Genomic DNA, 27402 nt, shown 5'->3' on the forward strand with positions numbered 1-27402 from the left:
CTGCATGCAGAGACCGTCGAGGTCCCAAGGCCGGCAGGGGCCAGTGCGATCAGCTAGTGCGGGACTTCCTGTATAGCAGGCCCAAGATAATTCCCAGCGCAGAGCTGTTAGAAAAACGCCCCGGCTTCATTTAAAAATGGGCTGCGCTGGAGAATCCACCTCAACCCTCGCTCCATGGTGCCAGAGGTTAATGCCTCTCACCATTCAAAACTGACATCTCCGTTCCAGTCTGAATTTGTCCAGCTTCAACTTCCAGCCAGGGGGTCGTGTTCGACCTTCCTCCGCTAGACTGAAGAGCCCTTGATTAAATATTCATTCCCTGGGCAGGTCCCCCCCTTCACCTTCTCTTTGTTAAGCTGTCATGGTATTCCTAGAAGATCAGGGTTGGAAGGGACCTCAGGAGGTCATCTAGTCCAACCCCCTGCTCAAAGCAGGACCAATCCCCAAATTGCCCCCTCAAGAATTGAACTCACAACCCTGGGTTTAGCAGGCCAATGCTCAAACCACTGAGTCTCTCACTACCAGGGAGGTTTTCTAACCCTCTGATCATTCTCATGACCTATCTCCGATTTATCAACATCCTCCTTGAATTGTTGGAGCCAGGATCCCAGCAGCGGCCGCAACAGGGCCAAACACGGAGGGGAAAGAACCCCTCTACTCCTATGCGAGATGCCCGTTCATGCAGCTGGAGTAGGGTGACCAGACAGCAACTGTGAAAAATCGGGATAGGGGGTGGGGGGTAATAGGAGTGTATATAAGAAAAAAAAACCAAAATCAGGACTGTCCCTATAAAATCGGGACATCTGGTCACCCTAAGCTGGAGCAGAGCCCTGCCCCAGGGAATGGTACGTAGGCTGCTCTTGTATTGTGCGGCCAGGGTAGGGGGATCGGTGGCAGGGGACAGATGGGGAGCAGACCAAGGAATGGGTCTGTCACCCCCACCCTCTTGGAGAGCTGGGATCCCAGCACGTGGCCTCCAAAGGAACCGAGCCGGGAGGGTTGCTCCCCGTTACGAGGGGCCCAGCTCCAGTGAAAAACCAGGGGCATGGAGCCCAGGGCTGGAATAGGGGGTGAAGGGGAGTGGGTCACGGTTGAGCATTGCCCCTATTTTTCTCAGTTCAGGAGTTTCATCCCAGGTGGAGCCAGGGCCGCCAAAGGCAGCCTCTCCCTGCCCTCTAGCCGGAGCAGAGACAGCTCCGAGAGCCCCCAAATCATCTGGCAGCAGCCTGCCCCCTTTCCTAGCTAGCGGCGGGGGCTGAGGGCCGGAGCTGGGTGCCCCCATCCCTGTTGCAGCCCAGAGAGACAACCCCAGGGGTCTCTTACAGTCACAGCAACAAGACTTTATTCCAGCAGCCCAGCCCCTTTAAATAAAACAGCTGATTGAGGCTCCGGCTGCGTCTTTGGGGCAGGGGCTCCTTTAACCAAGTTTCCCCCTCCTAGGCCCGGGGCGGGGGGGGGGGGGAGCATGGTTCCGCCCTTTGCTGAGGCCGACTGTCCCAGAGCACGGGGGGCACAGAACCTGCTGTAAAAGGCAGAAAGTTCACGGGCAATATCTCCCCGTATTGGCCCTGATCCTGGAGCCAACCCCACGCCCCTCGTCTTTGGGCCACGGGCAGGGCGCTGGGCTCAGTTCCAGCGGGTGTCCAGCCGCCGCACCCGTACCCTCTGCTTGTAGTGGTATTCCTTGAGGTACTCCTGGAGCGCGCCGGGGATGGGCAGGCGGCCGATGCCGTCGTAGGAGGTGCAGCCGGCCACCACGGCCCGGCACAGGTGCTGCAGGGCGAAGGGGAAGGGCCGGCGCACGGGGCGGGAGAGCAGGGGCTCGAAGAACATGCAGGCGCTGGGGTCCTTGTACCGCTCCAGCAGGCCCGAGACGGTGGGGGCGTGGAAGACGCCGGGGTCGTGCACGTCGAAGCTGAAGTTGTGGTTCCACTGCTCGACCCGGGCGTGGAGCGAGCGGCCGTAGCGCCGGAAACTGACCGAGAAGAGATAATCCTCCTGGGCCGAATCCCGCAGCAGGAAGGTCCCTTCCGGCTTCCCCTCCAGCAAGGCCTCGGCCTGGTAGCGATCCATCACCCCCCAGTAGCAGGGCAGCCGGGTTAGCTGCAGCAGATCCGGCACCAGGCAGTGGATGTAGTCGATCTGGGTGTGGACACGAAGCTCCGGCTCCGGGGCCGCCACCGCCGCCACCAGCTCCTCCTCTTCTTCCTCCTGGGGGGCCAGGGTGGCCCAGTTGTCCCCGGCCAGTTCGTTCATGCCAGGGGCCAGCTTGGGCCCCAGTTTGTAGAGCGGGTTGATCTGCGCCGTGGCCTCGAAGGTGTGGATCATGGCGTCCGGGGGCGGTTCCACCCCCTGCTCGATGCTGATGCGCCGTCGCTCCCGCAGCCGGTCGTCCTCATCCTCTGCCGGCCCCGCCCCGCCGCAGGCCAGCCCCTCCTGGGCCGACACGGGCGCCGTGTGCTGCTTGATGAGGTTCCACTTGCGGGCCAGCTCCGAGCCGGCCGGGAAGGGGCAGGTCTCCAGCATCAGTTCCCGCAGGTGGATCTTGCGCTGGGAAGGGGAGAATTCGGGGGAGCGGGCGCCGCCGTGCCCCTTGATGGGGAAACACTGGCCCACCGCATCCTGGATCCTCTGCCGCAGCGAGCGCCCCACCCGCCGGCCCGGCTCGGCCCCCTCTGAGTCCTGCCCCGCCGGGGTCTCCGGGAGCTTTGCTCTCCTGCGTCCGCCGCGCCAGCCCCCGGCCTCGCCTGAGCTCTCCTTGGGCCGGGCGCCTCGGTCCGGCCCCTCTCCGGCCTGGGACATGACAGGGCCGAGCGCTCAGGGGACTCGGGAAGGTGTCAGGGGGTCCGGTCTCTGCTGGGGTGGGGCGACCCCAGCTCGCTCATGGTGGGGACGGGGAGCATCCAGCCTGCACTGAAGGGAGAGAGTTCATTAGAACCCAGACCCAGCTGTGTTCCACTCCACCACTGCGCCCCACCCCAGAAGTGGCTGCATCTCAGCGCCGGGCGAGGAATCCGTGTATAAACAGCCCTCCCGTCATGCGTCATCCCAGAGGTGGCTGCATCTCAGCACCGGATGAAGGATCCCCCAGCTGAGGGGGCACTGGGCTGGCACAACCGGGGTTCTGTCCCATCCTGCCGCAGGTATTTCGTTCAGCGCTAACGGGGAAGTGACAGTCTCCACTCATAAGCCCCCCACCCCCTCCACCTGCCCCTGTCCCTCAGCACTCAGGGCGGGGGCTTGCTCAGAGCATGGGGGAGGGGGGGAGAGACACGGTCCCTTCAGCCAGGAATGAAGCCAGACGACGGCCGTTTTGGGGTCCAGCCCAACCATCTGGCAGCAGCTGTGAGGGTCTGGGCCTAGGTTGCTCCATTTCAGACCCCCGTCCCCCAGATCTACTCCCACCCCATTCTGTCCCCAGCTCTCCCACCCCATATCCCTTCCCAGCCCTGTACCACAGATCTACCCCCACCCCATATCCCAGCCCTGCCCCGCCCCACAGATCTACCCCACCCCATCCTGTCCCCAGCACCTCCCACCCCATATCCCAGCCCTGCCCTACAGATCTACCCCCACCCCATCTTCCAGCCCCACAGATCTACCACCACCCCAGCCCTGCCCCACAGATCTACCCCACCCCATCCTGTCCCCAGCACCCCCACCCCATATCCCAGCCCCACAGATCTACCCCACTCCCCCCACATCCCAGCCCTGCCCATTCACCCCCCACTCCTGCCCCACACATTTACCCCCCACCTGTACCCAGCTCCCCACACACACCCCGACCCCCACTCCCTGCCCATTCACCCCCCCGGGCCGGGGCCGGACTCACCGCGGAGGGCCCCACGCGGCCAGGCCGGGGCCGGGCCGGGGCTGGGAAGCGGCGACCGAAGACGGAGCCAGCCGGGGAGGCGAGGCCGGGCCCAGCGCCCAGCTCCCCCCGCAGCGCCGCCCAGCCGCCGCCGGGGGAAGGGAAGGCCAGGCCGGGAGAGAACCCAGGCGTCCTGCTCCCCCCCCCCCCACCCCCCAAGAGCCGGGAGAGAACCCAGGCGTCCTGCTCCTCCCCCCGCCCCCCAAGAGCCGGGAGAGAACCCAGGCGTCCTGCTTCCGCCACCCTACCCCCCAAGAGCCGGGAGAGAACCATGGGGTCCTGCTCCCCCCCCCCTCCAAGAGCCGGGAGAGAACCCAGGCGTCCTACCCACCCCCCCACACACACCAGAGCTAGGAGAGAACCCAGGCATCTTGGCCCCCAACCCTCACCCACTAGACCCCACTCTTCCCTCCAACCTGGGGAAAGAAAAGAACCCAGGCGTCCTGCTCCCCAGAACCTTCCCCCACCCTGCCCTAACCACTGGACCCCACTCCCCTCCCCGAGCCTGGAGAGAGCCCAGACACCCAGGCCCCCAACCCCTCCTGCACCAGCAGATTCCACTCCCCTCCAGACCTAAGGAGAGAACCCAGGCGTCCTGGGCCCTCTCCCCAGCCCAGTTCCCCATCTCTCCCCCAACCCGGGGAAAGAACCCAGGCATCCTGGCCTCCAGCCACTCCCCCCAGTTCTGACCACCAAGCACCACCCGCCACAGGGAGAGAACCCAGGCATCCTAGCCCCCACTCCCCCTGCTCTGACCACTGCCCCCTCCCATCCCAGAGCTGGGGAGAGAACCTCCCCCACCTGGCCCCAGGCGCTTTGCACATTTGTGTGCATGTTGCACACAAGTTCATGTCTCTTGCACACACCCTGCTCATGCCTCGCTCTGTGACGTCCTCCCGCACCCACCCCAGGACCTGACACTCGCTCACAGCCGAACGTGCCAGGCCCACAAACACCCACGTCCATCTCCTTCGCACACGTGGACCTTTGCACATGTCCTTTGCACGCTGGAGTGTGTCTCTCTCTCCCCCCTGCCATGTCTCACACTCACAGCCCTCTCCCCCACACACACGTGAGTCTCTCACATCCGCGCGTGCCACACACTCAGCCCGGGCCTGGTCGGGCCCCTCCCTGCAAAGCCCAGGGTTTGGCCTGGGTCAGGGGTGCCTCTGCGGAATCACCCCAAAAATGCACCACCCTCAAATCCCTCTTGGGGTAAAGCACAGGGCCATGCCCAGGGCTTGATCAACGCACCCCTCCCCCTACACAATCCCAGGAGGATCAGGGGAAGATAAGCACAGTCTCCCCCCCCCCCCAGCTGATTCTCATCCCCCAAAAACCAGCTCTCTTTGGAGGGAGCAGGCCAAGCTAGCAGACCCTACTGCCCCCCCTGAACCCCAGCCCTTCCAGCAAACGTGAGGTGTGGGTCTGACATCCCCCAGGTACCACCCGGCCTGTGGAAACGTTGGGCCCCCTTAACTCTCTGGTTCCGGCTACCACTCACGCTGCCCTGCCCCGCACAGAAATCAATCAACCCGGGACGGTGCGCCCGGTTACATGACGTGAATGATCTCCCAGCCACTCGTGGGCCGTACCCAGGGAGGCCCCTGCCAGTCGCCCCAGCCTTGCCCCCCAGAAATGTGCTCAAGCCCCCCTTGGCCAGTGCAAGCGCCTCAAGCCGTCGTTGAATACAAGAAAATGAAAAATACACCAGCCATCATTAATCCGGAGCCGAGATTCCCCCAAGCCCTGCCATCAAAACACTCCCAGTTAGATAAAAGAATAAAACTCGTTTATTAACGAAAGAGAGAGAGAGAGAGATTCTAGGTGATCGAGGCCTCCAAAGGTCAGAACTGGTTACAAAAAGAAAGTGTTCAAATCGCAATCGGCGCAATCAGCCTGAACCTCGCCACAACCTGTAAGATTCAAAGCCAGCGGCTTTTCTCATCCCTCTGGCTGTCGCAGGCGGTTCACAGTTCTTGGTACCCAGGCTGGAGTCCTTCCAGCCGGCTTGTTGCAGTAGAGACAGGGCAGAGAGAGGGGATGAAGACAAAAATTCATTGCCTCTTACTTTATAACCTTCTCGATGACTCCCACCCCCGGGGACAGACAAAGCAGTCGCCTGCGTAGGTGAGATTCAAAGCATCTCTCCGGTGAATTGTACATTCGTAACACTCCAGGCCTGTTATTTCCCAGACTCACAACGTGTCTGAGTAACAAACCTACAGCAACATCTCCGCCCTCCTTAGCCAACGCGGGTCCTCGCCTGCGAGCAGGAGAAGGACACTCAGCAGCTGATGAGTTACAAAGCACACCTTGGGAGGGATCATACCCCTAGAAAAGTGGGGGGCTACAGGGGGTCATTTTGAGGTACAGTATCAGCAGGTGCACCCCCAACCTTCGCCTCACCCCCCAGCGCTGAGATACAGCAGTGTGCTCTCCTTTGGCCAGGGCCTCAGGGGAACAAGGGGGGCAGTTTCCCCAGCCGGGGGAAATGCTGGTCAGTTTCACTGCCCCAGATGCCAGCATCGCTATACAAGGTCCTGCCCCCACCCCCAAAGCCCGTCTGTCCCTAAATGCCCCCCTAGCCCTCCCCAAGAAGGGCTCTGCCCGACCCCCTCCCCACGCAGGGGTCTGATCTCCCGTCACACTGCCAACAGCCAAAGGGCTGGTGAATCCCGGTAACGTAGAGAGGGGAACCCAGCCTGCCTCCCTCACATATCAATGGCAGCTTCGAGCCCAGCCCCTGGCAGGGAAAGGGCAGAGTTTGGGGCACAGGGGAACGGGGCATCTAGGGATAAACAAGCCCTTTCTCCCCCGGAGTACCTGTCCCCCCCAGGGAGCCTTCCCGGCCCAGGCCCCAGCCCTCTGAGTGGGGACTCTGCAGCCGCCGCCAGCTCTAGGGAGAACAGGCCCTGCTGGCTAGGAGGGGGCTGGACAGCAGCTGCCGGACCCTCTGCTCGCAGCCAGAGGGAGGTGGTGATGCCAGCCGGGCCGCCCCTGGCACCAAGGGGGTGGAGATCCCTGGCAGGGCCGGCGCCGAGCACAGGGGGTGGGGAGAGACGCCTGGTTTTAGGAAGAGACCCTTTTATTGAGGCCGGAGAGGGGGTTCTGGTACAGGCTGGTATGTACAAGGGGCAAAACAAACAGCAGAAAGAATAAAAACACCCCAGTGTCTGAGGGGGACGCCAGAGGGGATCCCCTGGGGCGGGACGGGCACGCCCAGCAGGTCCTTGACCAAGCATAGGGGTGCCAGGCAGAGCCACTTCCTCCCAAGTTGGGGGGGGATTCCAGCAACTCCCGGCACAAGTGAGCCCCCCATATCAGGCCCACATCCTCCTGGTGGCAGCAGGGTGGAGGGATAGTCCCCCAAGGGGGTGGGTGAATCCAGCCCAGGCAGCGGGGGGGTCAAGGGGCTGCCCCCCCCCCAGCAAAGCCCACTCAGTCGCTTTCGCTCCCCTCCTCGCTGGAGTCCGAAGCGGCCTCGCTGCCGCTCCCGCTGCGCTCGTCCTCGTCGTCCTCCTCGGCGTTGGAGCCCTCGCTGCCGCTGAGGAAGGGGCTGCGGCTGGCCCGGCGCCGCCGGCCCCCCCCCTTCGCTGCCGCTCTCCTCCTCCCCGGGGCTGCGCCGCCCCCCGCCCCCCTCGCCCTCCGAGTCCTCGTCGTCGCTGCCGAAGATCTCCTCCTTGTCGCGGGCCGCCCGCTCATCCTCCTCGCTGGCCTCCGGCGAGCCCTCGCTGGCGCTGCGCCCGCTAGCCTCCGGCTCGCTCTCACTGCCCGAGCGCCCTTCCTCCTCCTCCTCCTCCTCGCTGGCCTCCGGCTCACTCTCGCTGCCCTTCTCCAGCTCCTCATCTGCGGGGAGAGCCGCGGGGTCAGAGCCCGGCCCCCCCAGCGGGGAGGGGGGCAAGGAAGGGAGGGGATCACTCCCCCCGGGGGGAGCTGGGGGTGATGAAAGGGAGGCTGAGAGTTGATAGAGACGGGGGACCATCCCCTGGAGAGGGGGAGGGGTGATGGAAGAGAGGGACTGTCCCTCCCAGGGAGATGGGGGGCTGATGGAAGACAGGGGACCATCCCCCCCATGGGAGGGGGAAGGGGAAAGAGAAGCGATGGCTCCTCCCCTCCTATTCTTTTGGGGTGGGGGCGACAGGAGCCATCCTTGGGGGTGGGATGTACAGGGGACTCGGGGGTGGGGGGGGACAGAGGACCAGCCCCGTGGGGGAGGCAGGACTCAGGGCTGCCCCCTGTAGAGGGAGCGGCAGCACCATCTCCGGGGGTGTGTGTGTGTGTGTGTGGGGGGGGTTGTCCGGTGGTTGTGTTGGGGGGGGTCAGAGGGACCAAGGATGGAGTGCCGCGGCAGTTCCAAGGGCAGCCACCAGAGGGAGCCGGGAGCCCTTGTGCGGCCAGCAGCGGGTGGGAGGGAGCTGATGGGGGAGGGGACAGGCAGAGGGGCCCCTTTTCCCACGCCACCCCCCCCCCCCTTCCCCGGCCGCTACCTGAGCCCTGGGCCTCCTTGTCCATCTCCTCCTCCTCTTCCTCCTCCGGCTCGTGATTCTCCAGCTGTGCCTTGCGAGCCTCCTGCCGGGGCGGGGGAGCCGGGTTAGCCATGGGGTGGGGGGCACACCCCACCCACCCCGCCCAGGCTGGGACCCCGCCCAGCGCCCCTCCTCAGTCAGTGAGAGTGGGTGGCATGGGGCCTTCAGGGCAAGGAACAGGACTCCTGGGTTCTCTCCCCAGCTCTGGGAGGGGAGTGGGGTCTAGTGGGTTAGTCCTGGAAGCCCGGACTCCTGGGTTCTATCCCCAGCTCTGGGAGGGGAGTGGGGTCTAGTGGTTAGAGCGGGGGGGCTGGGAGCCAGGATTCCTGGGTTCTATCCCCAGCACTGGGAGGGGAGTGGGGTCTAGTGGGTTCTACTCCCAGATCCCAGCGTAGGGGGTGAAAACAGAAGCTACGTGGGGGGCACGGATGCACTGACTGCCCCCCAAAGGGCTGCCCCTCCGCCGCCCAGCACAGAGCCCAGCCCTAGCCCTACCTGAGCCTCCAGTTCCTTCTCGTTCATGTCCCTGTGCTTCACCACCAGCACGGCGTTGGTGCCCGACTGCACGCCCGCCTTGGCCCTGCGTTTGCTCAGCCGCACCCTGGGAGAGGGGCAGTGTCAGGCCAGGGAGAACGGCCCCCGCACCCTCTTCCCAGGACACCGCTCCATGTGCCCCCTAAAGGCACATCCCGGAGCTGGGGATCCCCCCGGCCCAGCAGGAGGTCAGGGCTCCCTGGGACGGCCCCAGCGCCGCTCAGAAACCAACCGAGCTCCGTTCGGTTCTTCCCCCCCCTCCCCGGCGGGTCAGGAACCGGGTAGCTCCAGCCTCGGTTTACCCTCAGCCCGTCAATTCCCATTGGTTAAGGCGCCGACGGGCAACGGCCACTAACTCAGCCCTCTCAGAGCCGAGATCTGAGCCGGGCCGTGGGCACCAGCCCCGATCCGCCCCCCAGCCCCTGGGGCAGGCCCCGCCCCCCGCCTCACCGGGTCTCCAGCTCGTTGTAGTAGACCCCGTCACCCTCGCGGAAGATGAAGAAATAATTCTCCTCGTAGCCCTTGCTGGCTTTGTTCTTCACGTTCCAGTTGTACTCCCGGGCGATCTTGTAGTCGTATCTGGGGGGGGGGGGAGGGGGGGGAGAGGTCAGCACCCCACAGCTCTGCCGCCCCCTCCTGAGCAGAGAGCTGATCCCACCCCGCCTCCCCATTCCCCAGCACCGCATCCCCCACCCCCTTCCCTCCACTCTCCCATACCCAAGTACAGCCCCTGTTCCCCCCCCCCCTCGGCCCTGCACTGCCCCCCCGCACTCCCCCGCACTCCCGCCCCCCCCCCCCCCCAGGCCCCTCTCCCAGCCTCCCCACCTCCCCGGCCACGTACATATCTTCGGGCGCATAGTCCATCTCCTCCTCCTGGTCCCGCTTGCGTTTCCGTAGCGTGTCCTCCACGGGCAGGAAATAGGCCACAAACTGGTTCCCCTCTTCGTCCATCATCCCTCTGAGATGGCCGGGAAAGGGTTAATGAGGAACGCTCCCCACCCCACCTCCACACGGCGCTCCCCTCCCCACCGTGGAGCACCGCCCTGGGGCCAGCACTGACTGCCGGGGAGAGCGCCCCCTACTGCCCCCCTGAGTCCCTGCGGCACAGCGCCCCCTAGTGCCACATTGGGGCCAGCATTGACTGCAAGGGGAGAGCGCCCCCTACTGCCCCCACCCCGTTCCCTGCAGCCCAGCGCCCCCTAGCGCCACCCTGGGGCCACCACTAAATATGAGAGCGCGCTCATGGGGGCCTCCCATCCAAACAGCAACCTGCCCCCCGTTTAGCTTGGAATCCCCTCCCCCGGCCCTACAGCAGCAGGCCACGAGGGCTGAGCCCGGGGGGAAGGGGAGCCTCCTTCCAGGGCAGGACACCCCCTGCCTTGCTAGAGCGCTTGGCCGTGCGGCTCTCCATGCTGGGAGGGGGTGAGCGCCGGTACCCAGCGCCGAGTGGGGCCGGGGGACGCCCGGCTCTTGGGGCCCCGGGAAGGGCTCTGCCTAGCGGAGGGTGAACCCCCACCCAAGGCTGAGGGGTGCGGCATTACCTGATCATCGCCTGAGACATCATCTCGAGGGCCGCAGCCCCGCTGGTGTCCTTGGGGGCTGGGTCCGAGTCGAAGATGACCTGGGCGCAGGGGTTGATCCACATCTAGGGGGGAAGGAGTCGGTTAGCGGGGTGATCCCTGCCCCCAATGCAACGTACTCCCCATGGATGGCCCCTCCATCAGGCAGACCCTCCCCTGGGCACCAGCCCCCCCACTAGCCCTTTGATCTCCCTCAGCATCAAGGACGGGGGGAGCCCCCTCCAGGCTGCACTTCCGTCTGCGGGAGGGGAGTCAGGGCCAATGGGGAAACGGAGGCACGGAGCGGTGACGGGACAGGTCTCCTGCCTCCCGACCCGGCGCGCTATCCACCCCGACGCTGCCTCCCCGAGGCTCGCTTAGCCCCAGACTGGGAGATGCTTAGGACCGGCCCATCCGCTAACAGCTGCAAAGGAGCCTCGAAGGTCCTTGCGTGCCACAGGCCAGTGCCCGTGGGCCTAGGGAAGCCAATGCTGGTGCCCAGCCTCCCTCCCCCAGCCTTACCTTGAAGTCCGGGAACACGGGCATCACTTCCATGGGGGTGACGCGAGGTTTGCTGTAATGCTGGGAGATCTGGGGACGGAGGAAGCAGAGAGACCGTGAGAGGCCGGCAGGGGAGGGGTAACCCTAAACCTCCTCTTCCCCCCCCCCGCCCCTTCCCCTCCAGCCCCTCTGATGGGGTGCTTTCAACAGGAGCCCTTTAAGGCTTAAAGGCACAGCACGTTGTGTGAGAGGTGGGGGATATTTAAAGGGGCGACTCACCGATTTCTGGGCGTCCTCGAAAGTCTTCTCGATGGCAGCGATCTGGCTGTCCCGGTCCTTGTAGATCTCCTCCTCCGTGAACTGCTGCTTGACGGACACGCCGATCCTGATTGCAGGGAGAAGTGCGCAGAGTGAGGCCTGCTGGGAAAACGCTGCCCCCCCGCTGGATGCGATGCTCCCCGACCCTCGCCCGCTGGATCGAACCGGATCCAACACCACCCGCAGCTAAGTCCACGAGCGCCAGGCCTATGCTGCCCCCTGCTGGACGCAACCAGTCCTGCGCCAGGCTGCGTCTCCCCCAGCGGCTGAAGATACTGCGCCCCCAACGCAGGCAGCAGACAGACTCTGCGACCCCCCCCCGCCAGATGCAGCGAGGGGGCAGCTGCTCCTTGTGGCAGGGGGCCACGCAACATTACAAGAGGAAGCGGAGATCCCAGAGGGAGGGTAACCTCCCTCCCAGATAGGGGATGGTCCCTCCCCGCCCCCCCTCCCGACTCCGGGATGCTGTCCCTGCCCAGGAGAGCCACCCCAGCCGGCCCCCCTCAGACTCACTTGACCTCCGGCTTCTCGTTGGACACGCCGTAGCGGTTGAATTCGGTGGAGATGTATTCCGTCTTCCTCATCCACGGTACCACTTTGGCATGCTGCTGAGATCTAGGGCAGAGGAGGGCGGGGGGCTTATAGGCCGTGGGGCGGAGGGAGCTGCCGACTGCCCCCCCGATGTGTGGGGGGGAAGAACCTCCCACTGGGGGCAGGGTTGAGTCGGGTGGGACTGAGCAAAGGGGACCCCAAGGCCGCAGAGGAGGGCTGGGAGAGCTGGCTAGCCAGGGGTTCAGGGATGGGCTGCTCTCCGCAGCCAGGGGGCGCCGTGTGTTTTGGGGGCCGGGTTACCTCTTCGAGCTGGTGGGAGCCTGGATTTCCTCCTCCAGCAGCTTCTCGTCGGCCGGATCCAGGAGAACTGAAAGAGGCAGAGCAGGATGGGACAGGACACACGCCAGCCCCACCTCCCATCATGACCCCCCCCCTCCCCCCAAAAAAGCTCCTGGCCTTGGCTCTCAGTGGGGCAGGATTGATTGGGGACGGGCGCAAAGGAGACTCTTCAGTGAGCAAGATGCTTTGTGGGGGGGCACTTTGAAACTAGATCCTGGGATTCAGGGTTCAAGGAGGGACCCCTGAAATGCAAAAGAGGCCCCCCCTCGCCGTGGGTATGCACGACACCCCCCCCCCCCCAGTGAGCACAAGACACAAACGGTGCCCCATGATCCGTCAGCGATGCACATGTGGGCGCCCCCCCCCCAGCCCAGCTCTCACCATTGGGGTCGATGCGGTACGTATCGGGGTTGATGAGGTCGATGGTCACACCCAGGTCCGGCTCGGTGAGGAGGTCGTGTTTGTGCTGCTTCTCCAGAGAGGTGGCTTTGTACTGCACAAACCTGGGAGAGGGACAGGTGAGACGCCGGCCCGGGAGAGCCCCCGGGCAGAGCCCTCTCCCCTCCCCCAGGGCGGCAGTGGTGCGGGTGAGCCGGGCGGGCCCCGATCCCAGCCCCGCTCTCTCACCTGTTCTGGTCGAAGGGGTATGTAATGAATTTGGGGTCGAAGGGAATATCCGGGAGACTGTTGCAGTATTTCACCCGACACACCACGCCCGATCTGGAAGCACAGGGAGAGACATCAGCACCCCCCGGATTCCTGGGTTCCTTATCCCCCATCCCACCCGCCCAGCCTGGGGTGACAGGGTGAGTCTAGAGCAGGGGTGGGCAAACATCCAGCCCTCCAGACGTTTTAATCCGGATCTCGAGCTCCTGCCAGGGAGTGGGATCCAGGGCTTGTCCTGCCCTGGTGCCCCCATCCCAAGCGCCACCCCCGCAGCTCCCATTGCCCGGGAACTGCAGCCAATGGGAGCTACAGGGGCGGTGCCTACAGACAAGGCAGTGCGCAGAGCCACCTGGCCGTGCCTTCGCGTAGGAGCTGGAGGGGGACCATGCCGCTGCTTCCAGGAGCCGCTTGAGGTAAGTGCAGCCTGGAGCCTACACCCCTGATCCCCTCCCGCGCCCCAACCCCTGCCCCAGCCCTGATCCCCCTCCCACCCTCCTGAACCCCAACCCCACCCCAGAGCCTGCACCCCCAGCCGGAGCCCTCACCTCCTCCCACACCCCAACCCCCAATTTCATGAGCATTCATGGCCCGCCATACAATTTCCATACCCAGATGTGGTCCTCGGGCCAAAAAGTTGCCCACCCCTGATCTAGAGCCAGGCACCATGGAGGACTGGGATCCCGGACTCCTGGGTACCTTATCCCCTGCCAGCCAGGGGGGATGGAAAGAGTGCATGCGGAGGGAGCTATGGGCGGGGGATGGCGGAAGGGGTCATGTGCCAACCCCCCCACCCCCCCGCGGGACTGCGCTGGAATCTCCAATGTCCCATGTCAGCGGCGACCTACGATCGTGCCCAGCCGCCGTGAAAAGAGTTTGCCGCGAGTGACAATCAGCCACAGTAATTGCTCTTCCCCCTCACCCCCCCCGGCCTTTGCCAGCAAGTCCAAGGGCTGGGCAGGGGAGCTGTAAAAAGAGGACTGGGCACGGCGGTGGGGCAATTGTGAACCGTGGGACGAGGAGGGGTCATACCTCTCAGGCAGGGTCCGATGAGCGTTGGGCCTGCAAAGATACGGAAATAAATAATAACAGGAAATAATCACAACACCGTGAGCTCTTTTCGTCCAATGCCCTTTACCAAGGAGTGTTGGTAGCATTATCCCCATTCTGCAGATGGGAAAACTGAGGCACGGAGCAACAGAATGAGGGTCAGCGTTGGGGGCAGGGGGAGGCTGCCCCAAAGTGAGAGCCCTGCCCAGACTCTCCACGTAGAGCGACACCGATTTAAAGAACTTTAGCAATATTGATGCACTGCCCCTCCCCCACAGGAGGCAAGTCAACAACATCAGCTCTACTGGCCGGATGGGGAAACTGAGGCAAGACCAGCAGCAGGGCCAAGATCAAGCAAGCGAAACTGCTGCGGACTTTGTGCGGCCACTTCTGGGGTGGGACACGGTGGCCACACGGTGACGCTATGCTGGAGTTTAGTGGGGGTTAGGTCAGGCCTCTCAGGTGACTGTGAACGGGCCTCCCCACAGGGCTCTGGCTGTCCACACACTGGGAGATGGAACCCAGGAGTTTGGGCTCCCAGCCCCCCACCCTGACTCTCCCCATCATCCCTGACCGGTGGGGAGGGGGCGACGGACGGGTGGGGTGGAGAAGGGACCCAGGAGTCCAGGACCCTGACTCTTCCTATCACCTCTAGTGTGGGGGGGAAGTCCAGGCTCCCAGCTCCGCCCCCCCCAACTCTCCCCATCACCCCTGGCAGGGAGGGGGGAAACCAGGAGTCCGGGCTCTCAGCCCCTCCCCATTACCGCTGCTGGGGGGGGCGGGACCCAGGAGTCCGGGCTCCCCCCAACTCTCCCCATCACCCCTGGCCGGGGGGGGGGGGGGCGAACCCAGGAGTCCGGGCTCCCCCCCAACTCTCCCCATCACCCCTGGCGGGGGGGGGAACCCAGGAGTCCGGGCTCTCAGCCCCTCCCCATTACCGCTGCTGGGGGGGGCGGGACCCAGGAGTCTGGGCTCCCCCCAACTCTCCCCATCACCCCTGGCGGGGGGGGGGGGGAACCCAGGAGTCCGGGCTCTCAGCCCCTCCCCATTACCGCTGCTGGGGGGGGCGGGACCCAGGAGTCCGGGCTCCCCCCAACTCTCCCCATCACCCCTGGCGGGGGAGGGGGGAGAACCCAGGAGTCCGGGCCCCCATGACGTCACGGGGGTATGAGGTCCCGGCCGTGACGTGCGGCCGGGGGCGGCCCTACCTGTGCCCCGGCTCCTCCCGCTGCGCCTGGGTCTGGATGGTCGGGGCCATGGCGGGGCCGCTGCTGCGATCGCTGCTGCCCCGCCGCGGGGCCTGCGGGCGGCGAGGGTGGCCGAGGCCCGCCTGACGGGAAACGCGGCCGCGCCCCGCGGAACGGCTCCGGGAGGAGGAGCTCGATGATGCGGGGAGGCGAGGCGGTGGGATCCCGGGCGGGCAGAGACTTCGCTCCGGAGACAGGCACCGGGGTAAACACCTACGGACGGGCTCACAGGGCCCTGCTGCCGGGCAGTCTCACGGGAAGCGCGGCTCGGAAAGGCGCACTTCCGGGGAGAGAGCAGGGCATGCTGGGAGTTGTAGTGCCGGGAACGGCGCTCCCGGAACGTATTGCGCATGCACGCTAGAGGCGCGGTGCACGACGGGAAACGGGAGTCTCAGTCAATGGGGAGCGATGCATGCCGGGAGCCGTAGTTCTAGCCGTGTGAGGCGGGGCCAGCTGGACGAGGCGGGGAGCGCGCAATGCATGCTGGGAATTATAGTCCCTGTCTGGGTCGGGCGCGCGTGGTGCACCCTGGGAATCGTAGTTCGGGGAGGGGGGGACGTTGTAGGCGCGGTGCATGCCGGGAGCCGCTGTCCCTGTTGCGCGGGCCGCGGTGCATGTCGGGAGGAAGCCGTAGTTGCTAGGGAAGATGGCGGCCCCCCAACAGCAGCAGCAGGCCCCGTCTCAGGCTCCGGCGCCCGGGCCGCAGCTCACGCTCCAGGCGGGCCCGGGGCAGCAGCCCCAGCTGCAGGCTCAGGCGGCCGCGCAGGCCCAGGCCCAGGCCGCCGCGCAGGCGCAGGATTTCGACCCCGTGCAGCGCTACAAGATGCTGATCCCGCAGCTGAAGGAGAGTCTGCAGGTGGGGGCGGGGCCAGGGGAAGGGGCGGGGCCTGCGGGGGCGGGGCGGGGCCTACAGCTGGAGTTGAGGGGGGAGGTCTAAACTGGAGGGGGTGTGGCCTGAAGGGGTGGAGGTGGAGCTTACGGGGCGGTGGTTGAGGTATAAGGGGCAGGGGGGGGGCCCATGGGGGTTGGGCATGCCTGAGAGGGGCGGCCGGGGGCTGCTGTGGATGGGAGGAGGTTGGGGCAGCAGCTGCTGGGGTGGGCAGAGTTAAGGCTGTTCAGTGGGGCTATTTGCTGATGAGCACGGTGGGGGCCATTTCTGTGTTGCAACAGGGTGGGAGCATGGCTGCGGTGCCCTTTAACCTGCCGCACTGTGTGTTTGATGAAACGGTAACTCACTATTTACTAGGTGTATTACAGTCGCGCCTAGAGCCACCCTCACTCATATCCAGGCCCCCATTGTGCCAGGCAGACCTAGTGAGAGACAGTCTCTGCCCCCCCCAAGGGCTCCCAGTCCGACTAGAGAGACAACTGGTAGGAGGAGAGAAGCATCATCAGCTTAATCCAGCAGATGGTGGAGTGAGGCCCAGCGAGGTTAATGCCCTGATGCTGCAGGCATGTGCTTCACCATAAGCCTGGGAATAACCCCCTTGATTCCAGTAGCAAGGCATTTCCTGGGTGCCCAAAATACATGGGGGGGGGGTGTTTGCCCAGTTAGAGGGTAAGTGATTTGTCCACAGGCACACAGGGCATCTGTAGCAGAGGCAGGAAGAGAATCCAGATTCATTCCAGTGCCTTAACCAGAAAGCCAGCCGCTTACAATGCTTAGATAAACAGTTGGTCGTCGCCATCGTTTGCCATTTGGTTTGTTCCTGTGTGGTCGCAAGGGCTTCACGGGCTGAAAGTCCAATGTCGGAACAGACTTCATGCTCCCATTGAATAGGGGGTCTGCCTGTGAGCTGCCTTCACCCCTCGGTTGGTGGGATTTTGTCCCAGATGTTATAAGCCACCCGGAGAATGGCGTTCACCGGAATGTCTCGCGGCATTCTGGCAACATGTCCGAAAAGTGTAAGACGTCGGCTGCGGACAATGGCCCCAGAAGTCTGTAAACCAGAGCGACTGTAAACGTAAAAGTCATTCCGCTTTATGCACAATATACGATGTTGGCATTTTGTGTGGAGAGACTCCAGCTTTGCCCAGTCTGAGCGATATAGCGTCCACGTTTCACAACTGTACAGCAGTACGGAGAGGATACAGCTCGAATAGATCTGAACTTGGTTGTCGTGCCGAGGTGATGTTGATTCCCTATTCGTTGTAAATGACCCATGGCAGACGCTTCGATGCCAATTGGGTGAAGAACCCCTGGGTGAGAGCTGGAGGGGCTGTTGAGTATCAAACCCAAATACCAAAAGCTGGAGACTGCTTTGGCAGTTTCATTATTCAAAACGATTGGAGTCGCGGGTGGACCTGATCCTAAGTTTTGCATCTTCATCTTTGACCACGAAACACGGAGGCTGACCTTGGCCGACAACTCCTCCGTTTGCTGGAGTGCCTCACTCTATACTAGGAGAACCACGTCATCAGCAGAGGCAAGGTCTGAGAGCGAGAGATCACTGATCTGAATGCCCCGGGACCAGACGGAAAGCTGCTTTATGAGATCCATTGCCCGGCAAAAGAGCACAGGGGCCGAGACTCAGCCCGTCCTGACACCAGATACCGATTTAAAAGGTGCCGAGATCCGATTCCCCCAGACGTACACGGGCAGTGGTTCCGTTATGCAGCTTGCTAATCAAGTCCCGTAGAGTGGCTGGGACACCTATGCCCTTTAAGGCCTTCCATAGCCCGACTTGGTCAACTGAATCAAACGCAGGCTTAAGATTGACATACACCACGTGCAGGGGCTTCTTGAACTCGCAGTGTATCTCCGACAACAAGTGGAGGGTGAAAATAGCGTCTAATATGGACCTGTTCCCCGTAAAGCTTGACTGTTTGGGCCGACGCTTCTGATGTAGCCGGGGCTCCAAACACGCCAGCAGAACGTGCACACGCCCATTCCCCGGCACGGACAGCAAGGTGATCGGCCTGTAGCTCTTACATTCGCCCGTCAGACCCTTGCCCTGATAAAGCGAGATCACAATACCATGGTTTCAGGCGGTTGGCAAGGATCCAGGGAAAAGACAGCCAGAAGCCAGCCTGCCTCTCGTCAATATTGACGTTGGAGTGTTCTGTGTTGTAATAATTAAGTGGACTGAGAGTCGGAACAGTCTGTTCCTTATTGCATTGTTTCCCAAGGAGTTGGGTGTGCCCCCTGGAGGGTTATGAAGGACTAGCTAGGAGTGGGATCCCTCTCAGTTTTTCTCCAGCTCCTCAATGAGCAGCGGCAGTCAAAAAAGCGAACAGAATGTTGGGAATCATTAAGAAAGGGATCGATAAGAAGACAGAAAATATCATGTCGCCTCTATATAAATCCATGGCACGCCCACATCTTGAAAACTGTGTGCAGATGTGGTCGCCCCATCTCAAAAAAGCTATATTGGAGTGGGAAAAGGTTCAGAAAAGGACAACAAAAATGACTAGGGGTACGGAACAGCTTCCGTATGAGGAGAGATTAATAAGATTGGGACTTTTCAGTTTGGAAAAGAGATGACTAAGGGGGGATATGATAGAGGTCTATAAAATCATGACTGGTGTGGAGAAAGTAAATAAGGAAGTGTAATTTACTGCTTCTCATAACACAAGAACTAGGGGTCACCAAATGAAATTAATAAGCAGTGGGTTTAAAACAAACAAAAGGACTTATGTCTTCACGCAGTCAACCTGTGAAACTCTTTGCCAGAGGATGTTGTGAAGGCCAAGACTATAACAGGTTCAAATAGAACTAGATAAATCAGGGGTTCTCAAACTGGGGGTCGGGACCCCTCAGGGGGTCACGAGGTTATTACATGGGGGGTCGCGAGTTGTCTGCCTCCACCCCAAACACCGCTTTGCCTCCAGCATTTATAATGATGATAAATATATAAAAAAGTGTTTTTAATTTATAAGGGGGGGGTCACACTCAGAGGCTTGCTATGTGAAAGTAAGATGGGGTCACCAGTACAAAAGTTTTAGAACTACTGAGATATGTTCATAGAGGGTAGGTCCATCAATGGCTATTAGCCAGAATGGTCAGGGATGATGTCCCTAGCCTCTGTTTGCCAGAAGCTGGGAATGGGCAACAGGGGATGGATCACTTGCTGATTACCTGTTCTGTTCATTCCCTCTGGGGCACCTGGCATTGGCCACTGTTGGAAGACAGGACACTGGGCTAGATGGACCTTTGGTCTGACCCAGTATGGCCGTTCTTATGTTTAATTGACCAAAGTAAGTCTCTAGCTGCTACAGTTACTGAGAAAACCTTCAGAACAGGAAGCAAGTGCAACCAATTTAGAGAAGTCCAACTGAGTCTGCAGAAAGCCTGAGCCAATTGCTGTGTGGTGGTGGGTTGAGCGAATGACTGGTGTAGAGAAAGTGACTAGGGAGGGCAGTGTTGTTTATTCCGTCTCATAACACAAGAACCAGGGGTCACCCAATGAAATTAATAGGCAGCAAAACCAACCAAAGGAAGTATTTCTTCACCCAACGCAGAGTCAACCTGTGGAACTCATTGCCATGGGATCCTATGAAGGCCAAAAGTAGAACTGGGTTCAAAAAAGAATTAGACAAGTTCATGGAGAATAGATCCATCAATGGCTATTAGCTAAGATGGTGAGAGACACAACCTCATGCTCCGGGTGTCCCTAAACTGCCAGAAGCTGGGATTGGACGACGGGATGGATCACTCGATGATTGCCCTGTTCTATTCATTCCCCCTGAAGCATCTGGCATTGGCCACTGTTAGTAGACAGGATACTGGGCTAGCTGGACCATTCGTCTGGCCGTTCTTATGTGGGTGTCTTGCCCTGTTAATATCAGTGGCTACTGTGTCTGGTGCTAATGGATGTCCTTTAAAGCTGCCCATCGGCATCTTCTCGTGCTTTGAGCGCGGAAATGGAGGCTCATCTTACGAAGCTCTAACCTATGTGTTGGCATTGAACAACGAGATTGAAAGGGGAAGGTTGAGGTAGCTTTTGCTTGCCTGACCAGAGCCTCTGCATGGGAAAACGCTACATGTCACGTTTCAGTTTCCAGGTTTAATCAACATTAAGAGAATGCCTTTTTTAAAAAACTAAAACCTACCTCGAGATTTCACATCCGTTTCTCAGCCCCCGTCTGAGTCAGGGAGTTTGTTGCCCAGCATCATGGGGCTTTTTAAAAAAGGTTCATCTTAAAAAAAGCATTTTGTAAAAACAAAATATTTACTTTTAAAGCAAAGTGAGTCATCCTTCTCCCAAAATAGAAACTCAGGAGAATGAAACCAGGGCAGAATCTGTGTGTCATGTCAGAAGGCACTTGTGACTGAGATTCTGGTAAATGACTCAGCACTGGGTTAGATAATAATGTCAACATCTCAGAAACTGCAACGTTCAGATAAAATGGAACAGAACTTTAGCCCAAATTCCTCTTGTCAATATGCCATCTGGCCTGATTTGACTCAGCAAATTCCTGGACTAAGTTTGGTTCCAGTTCCTGTTAGTCTTTCCCGACTTAGAGCCCCTAGATGTAAATCGCATTAACAAATCCACAAGAGCAGTATTGTTCATATCAGGGGTCGGCAACCTTTCAGAAGTGGGGTGCCGAGTCTTCATTTATTCACTCTAATTTAAGGTTTCGCTTGCCAGTCATACATTTTAACGTTTTTAGAAGGTCTCTTTCTATAAGTCTATAATATATAACTAAACTATTGTTGTATGTAAAGTAAATAAGGTTTTTTAAAATGTTTAAGAAGCTTCATTTAAAATTAAATTAAAATGCAGAGCCCCCCGGACTGGTGGCCAGGACCCGGGCAGTGTGAGTGCCACTGAAAATCAGCTCGCGTGCTGCCTTTGGCATGCGTGCCATAGGTTGCCTACCCCTGGTTCATATATTTCTTGCTTTTTCAAACAAGGAGACTGATATTGACCACCTGGATGGGGGAGTGAGGTTTAATTATTGTTTGTCAAATGCTTTGATTGGGGTCTAGTGGCTGGAGCAGGCAGCTGGGGGTCAGGACTCCTTTGTTTCTGGCTTTGGGAGGGGAGTGGTGGCTAGTGGTTAAAGCAGAGGACTTTGGCAGTTTAGTCCTTTTCACAGCTCTGGAATGGGTGACCTTGTGTGAATGGCTTCATGGCTCCCTGCCTCGGTTTAACGCCAGTGATTTGCTTTGAGATCCTAGAGGACCGCACTGCAGTGTGGTGTTTAATATTTAATGGCTGTTTCCTGCCAAAGCCAGGATTCTTGTTGCGGCTGCGAGGGTCCCAAACACAGCCTCTCCGGGCACAGACGGCATCAAGTTCCAACTCCGTTCCCAAAGCTAGCCAAGCAAAGGCGGGAGCGCCAGCACCTGTCGCTTACCTTGCACCCTCTGACTCTCTTGCTTTCTCTCGCCCTCCAGAACCTGATGAAAATCGCGGCTCAGAATCTCGTCCAGAACACGAACATCGATAACGGGCAGTGAGTATTCTCTCTCCTCCTCCCCGGGCAGGGCTAGCTTCTAACCCAGGAGCCAGAAGGCTTTCACCCATGTCTTTAAACTTCTCAACGTCAAAGGGCACTCCCCCTGGTGTAAAGGAGGAGTAACTCCGGTGGAGTCCATGGGGCCATCTCGAGATAGGCTGGGGTGAGTGATTAGCTCTGTTGCGTCAGTGAACAGAGCCAGGCCTGCATTCGGTGCCTTTCTGGAGCCCACGTTGTTCTGGTATCTAGCACCCAAACTTCCCGAAGTGGCCGTGGATGGCAGGCGCACCTCGTTCTGGGCACCCGATGGCTCCTGTCGGTACCGTCTGGGAGAATGAAGCCCTGGGTCACTTGAATGGGTCACCCCAAATCAGTGCTGATTCGATCCCAGCGTAGCTGAGTAACGGCCAAACGCCACCCCCGCCTGACAGCTGCTGGGGGGGGCCACGTGACAGGAGTTAGCTGGGTCTAATTGGAAGGGGCACCTGCATGGACAAAACCTGCTCTCCCCGCTGGCACTCCAGCCCCATCGTGGGCAGGTGTTACAGAGAGGCCAAGGACTGAATGGGGGACAGCGACTGAGCCCTCCCCCCCCCCCATGCTAAAGAGGTGACCCTCTGCGGTGGGGGAGGCATATTGATGGGAGTGTGGGAGAGGGGAGGGTTTGCCCTGCAGCTGTCCCCTTTGTAGGGGTCACCCCAAGACTCATTAGCGTGTCCCCTTTAAAGCTGAGGTGGGCTATACACGCTTTCCAGCCCACTTTACCAGCCTCTCTGTTTCTCTCCTTGCCCGCTCTGCTGGAGACTCCGCCCCTTCTGTGTCCGCTTGCCCCACCCCCTTCACTGTAAATACTCTGGAATCCGGAGGCATTGCCCCATCTTGCTGTGCATTGGGGCGGGGCAATGTTCCCCAGGGGTACCCAGGGTTGGGAGGCACCTCAGCACCACCTGCCCTTAGTGTCAAGCAGCTTGTCTGGCCCAGCTATGGCTCAGCTCCCTGAATCCACCAGCCTCTGGCAGCACAAGCCCTGCCCTCCTCGCGCTCTCTGGAGCAGCAGACACACGCCAACCCCCAAGTCCTTGGCGAGTGCCCAGGACACTCCCAGACCTGCTGTTCCCACAGGAACCGTGCACAGCAGCTCGTAAGATGCAACTCAGGCCCAGCACTTTGCTCAACACCCCCTCACTCCGCTATCTTGGTAGGGACAGCGAGAAGTTGTTGATCATCAAAGCTCAGAGGATCTTGGAAACACGGTTACATATCAAATAAAACCTTAACGCGCTTCGGAGAGTCTAAACTCAACAGGTTAAACCTTCTGTCTGCGGAAGTTTGATCTCCCCTGAAGTTCTCTGCAGTGTTTTCAACCAAGCTGCCAGAAAAGGCCCCTTTTCATGGAACAAAACTGCCGTCCTTTTTCTTCCTCAGTGACTGCTTGTCTTCTCTGCGCCCCCAAAGATAGTCAAACAGCCCTTGATGTGCATCCAGCTGATAAGGTCCCTCCCCGTGCTGTCTTTCTCTTCCTGTTAAATCCCCACAAGCCAGTGATGGGACCCTGCACAATGTACTTGTTAACAGGTAGTTGGATCGAGAGGGCCTGTCTGAGAGGAAACCTGTTTTTCACCTTTGCTGGTGACCAGTACCTTGATCCAGACTTGAAGAATGTATTTGGAGTAGATATAGATGCATAGAATCTGCACCTACATTTCCCCAATGATATTGATGAGCACTGGGACACCAGCTTTCATGTGGGAGCTCACGTGACGCTCTTTGGTGAACCAGAATGTACATAGCAGACTCAAGAAATTATTGTGTCCCCGTTGCCAGTTGAGGTTCATGGGTCACAGGGGGGACTCCCAGCCTGGGGTCCAGCAGTCCCATCAGAGGATCAGCCCCATTCTGTCTGCCCTCTCTTGTGGGGCCTCATCCCTGACCCAGGAGGTGCTGGGGTTTGGGTCTGCCTGCCTTCCTCGGAGTCGAGTACCACGGCTGCCTCGTTACGGGTCCTGTCATTTCAGGAAAAGCAACGACGGGTTGGTGCAGCGCTTCGACAAGAGCCTGGAGGAGTTCTACGCCCTGTGTGACCAGCTGGAGCTGTGCCTGGTGAGTTACAGTGCTTCATGGGAGTTGTAGTTTTGATGGCGTCATGTCCCCATTCTCCTCCATAGGCCGGGGGTCCCCAGCTGGACTCAGTGTCCCATGATGCACCCACGAGGCAATTGCCTCACTGCAGTTGCTGGCTGTGGTGCATCATGGGAGATGGAGGCTGTCCGGAAAGCCCGGCCCATAGAGAAGGAGGCTATGAAGCAACCAAACTGCGTCTCCCATGTTGCCCGCTACTGCAGTGATGCAATCACCTCGCGCCATGAGACATGGTGCCTCATGGGAGATGTAGTCCTACCCCGTCTGAAATGTTTCAAATGTTTTTTATTCCAAGTGGCTGTCTGAAAATTTCCTTTAATTTTACTAAAAACTGCGTTGTTCGACCCCAACTAACCTTTCTTAGTTCTTGATTTGCCGAAATTTAAAAAAAACAACCTTTGTTTTTGGTTTGACCTACATTTTATTTATTTATTTTATTTTACTTCAGAATTGCCAGAGAGCCAAAAAATCTGTCATTTGCCCTGCTCTGACTATGTGGCTCTGTCTCCCTCCCGTGGCTGGGTCAGGCAGAGCAGTTCAAGCTACGGGCTTGATGGTTAATGGTCCTTTTAGTTCAGACAGTGGAGTCTTCCACTGTTAGTTCTAGGCATTGTGGGCTTGGTCCCTACAGGGGACCCTGCCGTGGGCGTCACCACACATCCCTTTAGGGAGTATCGATCTTAGCCATTGACACGGGGCTCTGCAGCCGTAAACAAAGACGTGGGCCCTGCCCCGGCGAGTTCAGCGGGAAGGCTGAGGCCTGAACAGACCATGGAGACTGAGCACTCGCTCTGCCCTCTACTGAAGGGGGCCTTTTCTGGGGCAGCGGCCTCCAGGGGCGGGGGGGCGTTGTGGGGACGGCTGGGAGAGGTGACTTTGAAGGAAGAGGAGCGTCTGTCAGAAGATGATGTGGTAGGACGTCCCAGGCATAGGGAGTAGGGTTATGGGAGGGCTGAGAGCAAGGGGAAGGGAGGGGGTGGGAGCTGTGGGGCTTGGAGAAATGAGCACAGATGCACTGTGGGTACAGGCAAGAGTGTGAATGCAAAGAGGCTAAATGTGATGTGGGAGGGGTCATTGATGTTGATCTGTCCAGGGGCAGGTTAGAGGCTAGAGGGGCGATTGCTCTGACCAAGGCCGGAGGGCGCGTGGCCATACCCCATGTGTTCATTGTTTCCCTCCCCTTCCAGCGGCTGGCCTACGAATGCCTGTCCCAGAGCTTCGACAGCACCAAGCATTCCCCCAACCTGGTGCCGACAGCCACCAAACCCGATGCGGTGCAGACCGAGAGCTTGCCCTACACCCAGTACCTGAGCATGATCAAATCCCAGATCTCCTGCGCCAAGGACATCCACAACGCCCTGCTGGAGTGCTCCAACAAGATCACCGGCAAGATCCCTGCCCAAGGGGGGCCGTAGCCCACGGCGCCGGCACAGTTGTTGCTCCTGTTCCTGCTCGGCAGCCGGCGTGGTTTGAAGGAGACTTGGATCGTTTCCAGGCCGGCACTGTGTCAGCCGGTGAAACTTTACAAACTTGCATCTGACCCAGGGCCTGTCTCATGTCCTCTGAATTCCCTGCCTGGGTAGATGGTCTCGTTTGTATCGAGAGTGAAACGAACGTCCCTGGTCCGTTTCCTCCTCCCCTCTCGTTCTCCTCTAACTCCCTCTGGTCTTACTCCTTCCCTCCCCGCCCTCCCATTTCTCATGTTCCCTCCTTTCCCCCTCACCTTTCTCACATCTCCTAGGCCTGATCCTCAGCTGCCATCCGTCGTCAGACCTTCGCCGAGCTCACTGTTGCGACGCTAGCCTATGCCACCCGGTGGCTTGGCCCACGTACATTCAGAACGCATTAGCCCTGCTAAAACTGACTCACCTAGCACAGGATCTACTTGCTGAAGTCTCCCTTGCCAGGGCCTAAGCACCCTCCACTCCCCTTTGACTTCAGGAGGGGTCGAGGAGACCTGAGATTGTGCTGCTAATGAAGTGAGGAGGATCAGACAGAATCTTTCTCTGCCATCAAATTAAAACTTCCCCCCACCCCAGGTGAATGGGCTGGATTGTAGCTTTCCAGGTTGGTGGGTGTATTATTTATTTTTCTTAAACAGTAACCCTTTCAGAGAAATGCCATTGAGTTAAAACAAGGCCCGGTGTTAATTTCCTCCTGCCATCACACTGACTTTACCTCACTGTAACCCTTCTGTCCTTTGAGACATTTCTCTCCTGACCTGCCTGGAGCGAGAGGGGAATCGGACTCCAGCTCATTTCAAGCTTGTTAATGATAACGCCTTTGATCCTTTAAAACAGAGGGCTGGACTGTGATTCCATTCACACCAGCGTAAAGCAGAAGTAACGAACAGAATTATCTCTGCGTCAGACTGGCATAAAACCTAAAGGAGAATCAGATCCAAAGAGTGAATTAAAGCAAAACAACTTTGATTCAGTTTGTTTCCCTATATTTGTCAGACTGAGTCTAGCTTGGTCAGTTTCACTTTCCATTTCTAGTCAGTTTCACTTTCTCTCTCCCCTCCCAATTTGCTCCCGCAGCTGAATTTTACTCCTGGGGGGAATTCTGCACCACAGAGCATGTGCAGAATTCCTGTTCCACGCAAATTGGTTTTGTTTGTTTGTTTGTTTCCCCGCAGAGCGATAGATTCTGAAAAGGAAGACACAAGAGGGGTCACATGTCCCTCCCTGGCAGCAGTCCCAAGCGGGCACAGGGGGGGGGTGGGAGAAATGTAAATCACTGCTGCAGGGCTGGGTGTACATGCAAGACGCTGACCCTGTTGCTCACTATCGCGATGTGCCCAGCGGGGAGGGGCAGGGCACCGGGGTGTTTGTGGGGCAGGCCTGGCCCTTGCACTGTGTCAGGGTGAAGGGGGGAGGACTGCAGGGTGATGCCCCACCTCCGTGCAGCCCCAGCGTGCGCCCCTTGCCGCACATGCCCTGCAGAGGCGTGGCGCTGATGCAAGCAGCTGTGAGAAGCTGTGAGGAGCCTTGGCTGGGGCGCCATTTAGGGAGGGTGGGGGCGCACCTGCCCCCCCCAAGTTTCACACTGGAGGTCAGCTCGCGGCGCATGCCCCAGCCGGAGCTCTTACCTGCAGCACCACACAGGCAGGTCCCCTCCTCCAGGAGCCGGAATTCTCTGGCTGCAACTCCTGTGGTCAGTTTCCACCCCTGCCCTAGGGCCTCTGGGGGTGGGGCAAGCAAGCAAGAAGATGGGATGGGGGAGCACAAGTCCCTAGAGGTGGCGGTGGGAGGGGGGAAGAAGCAGAGGGTGCACAGGGCTCCCAGTGACCGGGAGGGTGTTGGAGCTGGGGGGGGGGGGGAGGAAGGAGAGTCAATCTCCAGGGGAAGAGAGAGGTGAGGGCATAGGGCTGGGCCCTGAGGGAGGGGGGCAGTGAGCATAGGAGGAGCAGTTGAGGGGGCACAGTCCCTGTGGCAAGGAGCCCGAGGGGGAGGGAGCTGAAAAAGAGTGGGGAACTAGGAGCACCAAAGTGGGTCTTTGGATTTGTTTGTCCTCAGAGAAGCAGGGAGCACGTTCCCCTCTTCCAGGGAAGAGACTTGGGACAAACCCCGCCTAAGCTGATGGCTTCGCTCAGCTGACCAATCTGCTCTCTACCTTCCTCCCCATCTCTCCTACTCCAGGGTGACTTAGACCTTGGTCCTACAGTGCAGATCCATGCGAGCTCAGGGGTT

The 27402-nt window shown here is 59.8% G+C and overlaps 3 protein-coding genes across 3 annotated transcripts; 1 reads left to right on the plus strand and 2 right to left on the minus strand.

The window, feature by feature from the left end:
• Positions 1–1626: 1626 nt before the first annotated feature.
• Positions 1627–2802, minus strand: LOC135893219 (suppressor of cytokine signaling 5-like). The gene has a single exon (XM_065421019.1). The coding sequence runs from the start codon at positions 2800–2802 to the stop codon at positions 1627–1629; it is 1176 nt and encodes a 391-aa protein (XP_065277091.1).
• A 4145-nt stretch (positions 2803–6947) lies between these two features.
• Positions 6948–14032, minus strand: PAF1 (PAF1 homolog, Paf1/RNA polymerase II complex component). Its single transcript, XM_065420949.1, is given in 14 exon segments — positions 6948–7462; positions 7464–7720; positions 8362–8443; positions 8896–9001; positions 9385–9513; positions 9776–9892; positions 10476–10579; positions 11016–11084; positions 11274–11379; positions 11826–11927; positions 12165–12231; positions 12585–12706; positions 12831–12923; positions 13899–14032. Coding segments are annotated over 14 exon segments (1638 nt in total). The 3' UTR covers positions 6948–7312.
• Positions 14033–15809: 1777 nt separating this feature from the next.
• MED29 (mediator complex subunit 29) lies at positions 15810–26145 on the plus strand. Its single transcript, XM_065420924.1, has 4 exons — positions 15810–16019; positions 21510–21568; positions 23587–23671; positions 24898–26145. Exons 1-4 carry the CDS (start codon positions 15810–15812, stop codon positions 25123–25125), a joined length of 582 nt encoding a protein of 193 aa, XP_065276996.1. The 3' UTR covers positions 25126–26145.
• The last annotated feature ends 1257 nt before the right edge of the window (positions 26146–27402 follow it).

The sequence above is a fragment of the Emys orbicularis genome, chromosome 21 (genome assembly GCF_028017835.1).
Source record: "Emys orbicularis isolate rEmyOrb1 chromosome 21, rEmyOrb1.hap1, whole genome shotgun sequence".
Classification (NCBI taxonomy): Eukaryota; Metazoa; Chordata; order Testudines; family Emydidae; genus Emys; species Emys orbicularis.